We start from the raw sequence: 11,115 nt of genomic DNA on the forward strand, positions 1-11,115 counted from the left end.
CCATTCAACCATCTTTTCCATCCTGTTTCCACCCACCTCTCTGTAGGTGATTTATTTCTGTTATTTCTAGCTTATCCTTCCTTTTTGTCACAAATGAGATGATTCATGTATGTTTTATTATTTCTTATGTGAAAGGTAGTGAGTAATATATGCTCTCTTGCACTTTGCCTTTTTTACTTACCAGTGTATCTTGAAAATCATTCCATATCAGTTCAGAGAGATCTTCCACGTTCTGTATTACACCTGTAAAAGTATTCTGTTGTGTATATAGACCACAGTTTATTTAACATCTTTCCAAGGTAAGACTTTAAAAAAAAATGGTGCAGTTACAAACAATACTTCAATGAAAATTTTGTGCGTATGTATTAATGTTGGAAGTATGTTTTCAGGGTAAGTAGCTAGAAATGGAAGGACTGGGTCAAGAGACCAACAAATATGTAGTTTTGTCGGGTATTGTCAAATTCATCTCCAAAAGGGTTCTACCAGTTTCCATTTTCACCAGCAAAGTGTGACTGTACTTATTTTCCAAAGCCTCAACGTATTCAAAAGAATGTGTTGTCTAGCTTTTAAATTTTTGCCATTTTGATAGAAGTACTATGTCAGTGTTATTTTAATTTGCTTAATTTGCTCTTCTCTAAGTTTGAATTCCTTTTCATATGTTCAGGGGTCATTTTCATATCTTTTTTTGGGTGAATTGTCTGTTCTTTTCCCATTTTTCTATTGAGGTTTTGGCCCTTTGTCAACTTTTAAAAGTTTCTTTACGATAGTGGTATTACCTCTTGTGGTGTATGTTTCCTGACTTTTGTTCCCCTTCTTTTTTTTTTTTCTTTTTGTCAGTTTTCAGGTGGAAAGACCTTTAGGTGTGTGTGTGTGTGTATGTTGTTAATGATTTTTAGTTTTATTGTATTTTAATCAGAGAGTATAGTTTATTCTTTCTTCTTTGTGGAATATACTTATTTCTTTGTGACTTACTATGTGATCAGTTTTTGTTAATAGTCTCTGGGCCCTTGAAATTAAAATGTATTTTTAATTATGAAGGGAGTAAGTTTAATATGTGTGTATGTATGTGTGTGTGTGTGTGTGTGTGTGTAAAATACATGTATACATATTTATGTATACACACATGATTTCATTTCCTGATTATGTTTTTAGGTCTTTTATATTGTTAATTTTGCACATTTGATCTTATACTAAGAATGCTGTGTTAAAGTTTCCTATTATTGATATTAATGTGTTTCTATGTGTGTCTTTTGCATCCCCTATGGTTCTTTCTACACAAAGGTAATTATTGTCTTATTGATGTATAGCTATTCGTAAGTATTATACCTTCATTGTGATTTGAAACTTTTAGCATTAATACAAGATCTTCTTTGTCTTGCTTAGTGCTTTTTTGCTTGAATTCTACTTTTTCTGATTTTAAGAATGCTACGCTTGCTTTTTTATTGTATCCATTTGCCTGTTTTATTCTGTCCATCCATTTGTTTTTAACAGTGTTTTAGGTGTATCTTTTGTATAGTTGAGTAATGCTTTGTGGCCAGATTTATTTTTTTTAAGAGGTGAATTAAACCTGTTCACATTTATTGATAAGACTTTCACATTTATTGAGTTATTGATCTCAACTCTATCATATATTGTGGTGTTATATATGTCATAACATGTTATATTTTATTTCTCTACAAAATATGTTTTATTATGCTTTTGAATTGAAATTTTTGTTGCTCTTTAGAAAGGTCATTTTTTGTTTTAATGATTGCTTTTATTCTTAAAACTTTTAAATTCCCTTATTCCGCATATTTAACTTTATTCTGTCTAGTTTGTCGTAAAAGTATTCTTTAACTATTGCCTATGCAATAATTAATATATTCTACTTTCCTCTTTGCATCTTTCTTTCATTATTTAGCTACGTTATTTCTACTTTGTCAGAACATATAACAATTGGATAATAGTCTTTCAATGTAATCCCCAGACTTTAGTCTGAAATCTACAATTTTTATGTATTAACATGTTCTCCATTTGTTTTGTGCTTAAATTTTCCTAGTTATTTATTACTCAAACAAGGCTAATGCCTTGGTAAATCCTTCAGAAAGAGCTCATTAGTGTGACATTCCTTATGCTCTTGTGTCTTTCAAGCTTTTTCTGTAGACTTGGTGCTTTAAGGACAGCATTGATGGATATGAACTTCTTGGTCCACATTTTAAAAAACTGAGTTGTTTGAAAATGTAGCTTCATTGTTGTCTTGTTTCTGTGTTGTTTTTGAAGAATCTCATGCCATTCTGATGGCTTTACCCCTCTACATTAGTTGATCTTTTTGCTTAGAGGTCTTGACGATTTTCCCCATTATTTGTGAAGTCTGTTTTACAAGAATATGTCCTATATTTGATCCTTCCAGGTTCTTTTTCACAGGTACCTATTTTATCTGGTATTAGTTCTGCTGCATTGGTTTTTCTTTCCCTCTTTAACGGACTCCAATTATGTCAATGTAATTCCTTCTTTGCCTGTGTTCCATTTCTACCACTTTCTCTGTGATTCTTCTTTTCTTATTTTGCCGTCCTCCTTCTGGTTGTTTTTCTCTTTGTCTTCAGTGCCCCCTTATTAAATCTTGATTAAGTCCATTGTCCCTCGAATGCTTTGGAATTTAGACTTTGTTTCTGAAATGATTTTATTTCTTTTTTTTTTTTCTGAGTTAAATCAATAATCTTTTCATTTTTTCTCTATTTTTGTTCTTAGTTTTTGAGTTTCTGACAAAAGGAATTTATACCCTTATATGCTTGATTGAACATATGTAACTTAGTTTTTAAGTATTTTCTTAATTTTGTTTCTTTTTAGTGCTCCTTTGTTTTTTTTGGGGGGTGGGAGAAAAGTTAGATTTTCATTAGTTGAGCTCTTTTGAATTGACTTTCTGATTTTTGAGTAATGATTTTCTATATTTTTACTGAATTTATTTGTTGTTCCTTTTTGTTTGTGTAAAAGATTTCTAGGCAGTACCATTCAGGCCATAGGCATGGGCAAGGACTTCATGACTAAAACACCAAAAGCAATGGCAGCAAAAGCCAAAATTTACAAATGGGATGTAATTAAACTAAAGAACTTCTGCACAGCAAAAGAAACTACCATCAGAGTGAACAGGAACCTGCAGAATGAGAGAAAATGTTTGCAATCTACCCATCTGACAAAGGGCTAATATCCAGAATCTACAAAGAACTTAAACAAATTTACAAGAAAAAATCAAACAACCCCATCAAAAAGTGGGCAAAGGATATGAACAGACACTTCTCAAAAGAAGACATTTATGCAGCCAAAAGACACATGAAAAAATGCTCAGCATCACTGGCCGTCAGAGAAATGCAAATCAAAACCACAATGAGATACCATTTCACACCAGTTAGAATGGCAATCATTAAAAAGTCAGGAAACAACAGGTGATGGAGAGGATGTGGAGGAATAGGAACACTTTTACACTGTTGGTGGGAGTGTAAACTAGTTCAACCATTGTAGAAGACAGTGTGGTGATTCCTCAAGGATCTAGAACTAGAAATACCATTTGACCTAGCCATCCCATTACTGGGCATATACCCAAAGGATTATAAATCATGCTGCTGCTGTAAAGACACATGCACACATATTTTTATTGCAACACTATTCACAATAGCAAAAACTTGGAACCAACCCAAATGTCCATCAATGACAGACTGGATTAAGAAAATGTGGCACATATACACCATGGAATACTATGCAGCCATAAAAAAAGATGAGTTCATGTCCTTTGTAGGAACATGGATGAAGCTGGAAACCATCATTCTCAGCAAACTGTCCCAAGGGCAGAAAACCAAACACCGCATGTTCTCACTCATAAGTGGGAATTGAAAAATGAGATCACTTAGACACAGGGTGGGGAACATCACACACTGGGGCCTGTCATGTGATGGGGGAGGGAGGAGGGATAGCATTAGGAGATATACCTAATGTAAATGATGAGTTAATGGGTTCAGCACACCAACATGGCACGTGTATACGTATGTAACAAACCTGCACGTTCTGTGCATGTACCCTAGAACTTAAAAGTATTTAAAAAAAAAAAAAAAAAAAAAAAGACTTCCTTAGTCTCTGGTGCCCTCTTCTGTTAGTGTAGCAATGCACACTTTAGTGGTTCCTTTATTTATTTTTGGTGTGGGTTAGAGAATGGTTTTGTAAATCCTCTAATTTTTTAGTTGTGCTTTATCTTTGGCAACCTTGAATTTTCCTTTTTGCGTCTTTTTTATGTTCCTACTCGACTGAACAGGTTGTCTTTCACTTTGTATTAACTCCTTTCTCTTCCATTGTAACTATGCTTTTGGAGGCCTGTCACTTCATATTGGACATGCTTTTATACCACTTTTCTGTAGTCCCTGCTCAGGCCTACTAGGACACTTTTTAAAGGATTTTCACACTTAGTGTAACTTACACTTTCTGGGTTTTTAAGGTCAACCTTAGCACCTCACTCATTCTCCTCTCTTTCTCTTATTTTTTCCAGCTTGCTCTTGCTTACTTTAAAGCCTTATCAGTGGGTAGGAGTGTAACAGTTCTGTCCCTAGGTTTTGGCCGCCTTCCTTCCTTCCTTCCTTCCTTCCTTCCTTCCTTCCTTCCTTCCTTCCTTCCTTGTCTGCCAACGGCATTGTGTTCAATAGTTTTATTTGTTCTTCTTGTTGCTCTAAATTATTTTTAGAGGAAGCATTGACAGCTGTCATTGTCTTTTGTCCTCGCAAGAATAATTTGAGGCCTAGGAGATTAGAATATTTTTCTGAAAATGGTTTTGTCTTATTTTGCTGGCGCGTTAGAGGAAGTATGTCTGGGATTGCCTTAGTTCATCTTCCTAGCCCAAGGCTCTCTCTGTTGTGCAGAAAATGTGACATCTGACTTCAAGTCTGCGCAAGGACTGGTTTACTTTTGTGCTCATCCTCATCAGGGGGATGAGTCTTTTAGGGACTCCAACCCCCCAGCTTGGTTCCACAGCAAAGCTTTCCCTTTTGTCTCACTTCCCTGGTAAGTTGTTATATAACCCACGTTCAGGTTTTCAGTTGATAGGTCAGATAGGCAGATATTCTCAATGCTGCTCTCTGGCTTTGTGTTTACTTTATTTTCTGTTTATTTATTTTTAAATTTTTTAGCCCTGGCTTCATGCTTCCTATAGAGTTCAGTCACTCCTCTCTATCTTGGTTTTACTTCTTCAATGCTTTTAAGAATTTCTGTATTTTTTCAGTAGCATTTATCGGGAAGTTTGGTTCTAATTATCCAAACCAATATTACTAGAAATGGCAGCTGATTCATTCTTTTACAAAAACATTTTTTATGTTTGATTATGCAACTCTGAGTGGGAAGATTGATACATTCATTTGCTCAGTTATCTGTTTTGAGCCAATCTTCTACCAAGTAAAGACCTGCTATGTCACTGACCAGAAAGTTAGTTTATTTCAGTGGTAAAGCAGTTTATGACTGATGATAGCTGTGGTTAATAATCATGACGACAATAATGAGGAAAACTTATTTAGCCATTGGAATGTGCCAGGTACTCTGTATTTTTTATGTATTATTTTGTTTGTAATAAAATCTACTAATTTACTGTTATTATTCCCACTTTATAGATAATTCCCTGAGGCTTGGCTACCATATCACTTGCCTAAGTTTACATGGATAGTAAGTGGCAGAAACATGTTTCAGGCTCTGCCTTGACCTTTGGAGATACAGGGCTAGCAAATTCCAGCTTGCTTTCTACCTTCATGGACCTTACAGAATTTATTTCCTTGACACTGTGGGATGGTCAGGGATGTAATTTTAGAGTATGAAAGCGATTCACTAGTATTTCCACTAGAATTGAGGATAATGTCTCTTGCTAGGAAATGACTGTAAGTTCATGCAAATGAAAAACAGATTAGCAAAGATCAGAAGAATGTCTTAATTCTTTAAAGACCCTCCATACCATGTAGTGTAGTGCTTTCTTCAGAGCTGTACTAAGTGAATGTTAATTTCATTACATTTATTGATAAGACATAATGAGTCTTTTACCGACATTATAACTTTTTAAAGTCAAAAGATTCTTAGCAGAATTTTAAAGTTATCTGCTATAGATGGGCCAGGATATTTTCTTTATTTATCCTTTCCTGTTGGTTTACAGTTATTTGCTGGTATAAAGGATGGAGAAAGCCTGCAGCTCTTTGAAGAAAGTTCTCGCTCTGCACATAAACAAGAGACACACACCATGGAGGCCATGAAGCTTGTAGAGTTTGATCTTAAGCAAACGCTTACCAGGCTCGTGGCACATCTTTTTGGAGATGGTAAGTACTCAAACACAGGTTGGGTATCTTTTATCTGAAATCCTTGGGACAGAAGTGTTTTGGATTTGTTTGTTTTTGTTTTGTTTTGTTTTTCAGATTTTGAAATTCTTTTTTTTTTTCTCCTGAGACAGAGTCTTGCTCTGTCACCCAGGCTGGAGTGCAGTGGCGCAATCTCGGCTCACTGCAACCTCCACCTCCCGGGTTCAAGGAATTCTCCTGTCTCAGCCTGAGTAGCTGGGATTACGCCCATCACCGCACTTGGCTAATTTTTGTATTTTTAGTAGAGACAGGGTTTTACCATGTTGGCCAAGCTGGTCTCAAACTCCTGGCCTCATAATCCACCCACCTCAGTGTCCCACAGTGTTGGCACTACAGGCATGAGCCACTGCGCCTGGCCTGAAATTCTTGTGTATACATAATGAGATGTCTTGGGGATGGGAGCCAAGTCTGAACACGAAATTCATTTGTATTTCATATACACTTTATGCACACAGCCTGAAGGTAATTTGATACAGTATTTTAAATAATTTCATGCATGAAACAAAGTTTTGACTGTGATTTGACTGAAAACTGTAATGAGATCAGGTATGAAACGTTTCACTTGTGGCTTCAGATTGACTCTCAGAAACTTTTAGCTAGAGAAAGAAAAATGCTTATAACCTTTGCTAAGAATGATAATGGATTGGGATCAATGTCATCAATGGAGTGAAAATATACAGGCTGATTAGGAGTATATTATTATGTTATTACATGAGGATGTGATCAGTGGAGCAAGTTTTTTTTTGTTTTTTGAGACGGAGTCTCGCTCTGTCACCCAGGCTGGAGCGCAGTGGCATGATCTTGGCTCACTGCAAGCTCTGCTTCCTGCATTCACGCCAGTCTCCTGCCTCAGTCTCCCGAGTAGCTGGGACTACAGGCGCCCACCACCATGCCTGGCTAATTTTTTGTATTTTTAATAGAGATGGGGTTTCACCATGTTAGCCAGGATGGTCTTGATCTCCTGACCTCATGGTCTGCCCACTTTGGCCTCCCAAAGTGCTGGGATTACAGGCGTGAGCCACCATGCCCGGCCCAGTGGAGCTAGGTTCTTAACCATGTGAACGAACCAGTGGAAAACTTTACATATTGCCATACTGATTACCACTTTCAACAGCAAAAATACTAACAGTATATTATTTCCTGCAGGAGGAACGATATTGTTACAATCTAGACCACACTTAGTCACTTGCCTTTATTTTTCAAAAAATATTTGTTTTCAGTAATGCCACCTTCCCCCTCCAACTATTTTTAACTTAATTGAGATATATTTTGTTTTTTTAAAGCACGATATAAAGAGAAGGTTAGTGGATTTTCTTAATTGTGACTATCTTTAAGAAATACTTATATTTCTTATCTGAGAAGACAGATACCTACTGTGGTTAGGATTCTCCTTTACTGTCTTATTCTTGTGAGCTTTTTTAAAAATCCGTTTTGTTGAGGTATAATTAACATAAAGTGAGCTATACATATCTAAAGTATACATTTTGATAAGTTGACCTACAATGAACTGAACATGAATGTACTTGCACAATCTTACAAGTTTTGATGTCTTGCAAGTTCATGCTATGAAGCTACCAGCAGAATCAATAGATGAACACCTTCATTGTCCCCAGCAGTTTCCTCCTGCTCATTGGCAGTTCTTCCCTTCTGCGCTTACCACATCTCACCCCAGGCAACATGTGATCTGCTTTCTGGTGCCATTAATTAGTTTGCATTTTTTAGGTTTATATAAATGGACTCTTAGAATATGTGCTCTTTTTTGTCTGGCTTGTTTTACTTAAAATAATTATGTTGAAATTCATCCGTGTCATAGTGTATATCAGTAGTTGATTCCTTTTTAGTGTTAATCAGTATTCCATTCCATGATTTGTTTATCCATACATTCATTGGTAGGCATCTGGGTAGTTTCTAGTTTTTTTGCTGCTATCAGCAAAGCGTCTATGATCATTCATGGATGAGTCTGTCTGGGTCCTAAGTTTTCACTCCTCATAAACGTAGGTATATGTTTAACTTGGAAAAAAAAAAAAACAAAAGAACTGCTAAGCTATTTTCTGAAGTGGTTGCACCATTTCGATTCCCACCAGTAGTCTATGAAAATTCCAGTTGCTGTACGTCTTCAGCAACACTTGATAGGGTTAGTCATTTTAATTGTAGCCATTCTAACAGGAGTCTAGTGGTTTGTCAAATACATATTTGGCGTTTATAAAGTATTCAATTCCATGATTTGTTTATGCATCCACTCGTTGATAGATATCTGGGTAGTTTCCAGTTTTTTGCTCTTACCAGTAAAGCATCGCTGAACATTCATGGATGATTCTTTCTGGGTCCTAAGTTTTTACTTCTCTTGAGTAAATACCCAAGAGAGTATAACTAGATCAAATAGTAGGTGTATGTTTAACTTAAAAAAAAAAAAGTAAAGCTGCTAAACTATTTTCTGAAGCGGTTGCACCATCTCAATTCCTACCAGTGGTCTATGAAAATTCCAGTTGCTGTACATCTTCAGCAACACTTGATAAGGGTAGTCATTTTAATTGTAGCCATTCTAACAGGAGTCCTGTGGTATGTCAAATACACATTTGGCATTTATAAAGGACTCCTTCATATAAACAAACAGAAATTGCAACTTAAGAGAAAAATGGGTGAACATGAAGGTGCCAAATGATATATATAGAATGACCAATAAATATATGAAAAGATGTTTATCTTTATTAGTATTCAGGGAAAAACAAAAGAAAACCACCAGGAGCGTTTTCAAATGGGAAATAATTTTTTAAATCTAGCGTTTTAAATTGTTGACAAAGATGTAGAGAAATAGAGGGTAGCACAAAGTTCTGGCCTTAGTTAGGATTCATGGTCACCATTCTTCCAACTGGGACTTTAGTATTCACTATTCTTGATTCACCTCTATTTTTTCATACTCCAGATTTCCCCTACTTATGCCTGAACTCAAATATGTATTTAAAGAGAATCTTACTGTAATTTATTAAGCCTCTCCTGCCCTGTTTAGCAAGGTTTGTTAGAATATCTTGACTGCCATATTGCCAAATGCATAGTTTATGTAATATATAAGAAACCACTAGCTAATCCTGTATATTTTTAATATAGATACATTTTCAAAAAGTGTACATCAACTTCAGGATAATGTTTTTCTAGGAAAAGGGAAATGGCATTAGGGAGGGGGGGAAACCATGTTTCAAATGTATTTATAATGTTTTATTTTTTAAAAAGTAAAGTTAAATATGACAAAATGTTATAGTTTGATAAAACTGGATAATGAGTATATGGGTGGTTGCTATTTTCTCTTCCTGTCTCTAGGTTTGATATATTTCATTAAAATGGCATAATAGTGAAATAGGTTTCAAATAGAAATTGCTAATGTGAAAAACCTATGATAGCCAGCATCTCTTTGCTTTCATGATAAAAGAAAGGAATTGTAATATTTTAAACAGTTTATTTAACACAAATACAGGGAGATGGATTGTACTGTTCAGGCCATTTTAGAGGCAGGGTGAGGTAGAAGGGATTCTGGTATTTTAAGGAGATAGTGTTCTGTCTTTACAGAAAGATTCAGGCTCATCTGAATTTTTCCATTGTCAAACTATGGAGATAATTTTGCTAGCACCCTCCTTATTTATGTCATCCTACACATTTCTATAATCAGATGATTTGCTGTTGGTGCCACAGGCAAGGTGCCTCCTCCTGAACCCAGCCTGTGCTCCTGGAAGGCTCCTGGTGAGGCACATGCATACTGACACCTAGCGGAGAAGTGGGAATTAGCCTTGGGAAGGGATAAGCAAGGGAGGGGCAGACGAATGGGGTGAAAAATGACAAAGTAGGTGACACAAGTACTTGTGGAGAGCAAGCATGATGCAGCACAGTCTATGGAAAGAAGGAAGGAAGAGGCAAAGGGAAGAAAAATGATTGACAGCACACTCTTATGACCATGGAGAAATGGTAGCGTAGAATCAGAAAATTTAAAATGAAGCTCTTATTCATCCCCTTACTCTGAAGTCCTGAACGGGTCACGTAGCATTTCAGATCTCAGTTTTCTAACTTTTAAAAGTTGCGATGATACTTACTTCACTTGAGAATAAAACAAGATAACATGAAAGATGCCTTGTAAGTAGAAAATATCAAATAAATGTGTAAATATGAACAAAGGGAAGGAAGAGGGAAGGGAAGGAAAGTTAAGACAAGACAGTAAAAGCAGGGAGCACATGAGGAAAGAGTAATACGATCAAAGAACAATAGTCGTGGTTGATTTGCCTTTATCACGTCTAAGGAAGCGAGAAGGAGCAGTGAACCACCAGACTGTGGCACCACAGGCTTATTGGTGCTGATGGTGGCTTTCATATCTGCACCAGCAGATATGTTTAAAAAATAAGCCACGTACTAGCCTCTGTATAGATTATGTAAGCTTTCCAAGGTGTTTCAGGATATATATCTCTCTGAAAATGTGGTCCTAGACTTTCCTTTGTATTATTTTTTATATTCATATTTGCGTAGCTTTCAAAACCAGATGGCAGGTTTCCTTACAAAACACCATTTCTGCAATATATAACTTTTCTGACTGTGATGCCTGTCCTGACATGGTGGGCACGATCCTGGCCGAGAATTAAGAATCTTAAATTTGGGCCGGGTGTGGTGGCTCACGCCTGTAATCCCAGCACTTTGGGAGACCGAGGCGGGTGGATCACTAGCTCAGGAGATCGAGACCATCCTGGCTAACATGGTGAAACTTCATCTCTACTAAAAATACAAAAAATTA

At 36.2% G+C, this 11,115-nt stretch overlaps 1 protein-coding gene across 3 annotated transcripts in view; it reads left to right on the forward strand.

Annotated features, from left to right (window-relative positions):
- FARS2 (phenylalanyl-tRNA synthetase 2, mitochondrial) overlaps positions 1–11,115 on the forward strand; it is a 524,099-nt gene that overhangs the window by 147,015 nt on the left and 365,969 nt on the right. For all 3 annotated transcript variants that reach the window (XM_011962638.1, XM_011962637.1, XM_011962639.1), the window contains one exon: positions 6,149–6,308. In XM_011962638.1, the coding sequence (XP_011818028.1) occupies positions 6,149–6,308 (160 nt within the window). The remainder of the gene's footprint in view (positions 1–6,148; positions 6,309–11,115) is intronic.

This window comes from Colobus angolensis, unplaced genomic scaffold (genome assembly GCF_000951035.1).
Source record: "Colobus angolensis palliatus isolate OR3802 unplaced genomic scaffold, Cang.pa_1.0 Scaffold6, whole genome shotgun sequence".
In the NCBI taxonomy this organism is placed as follows: Eukaryota; Metazoa; Chordata; class Mammalia; order Primates; family Cercopithecidae; genus Colobus; species Colobus angolensis.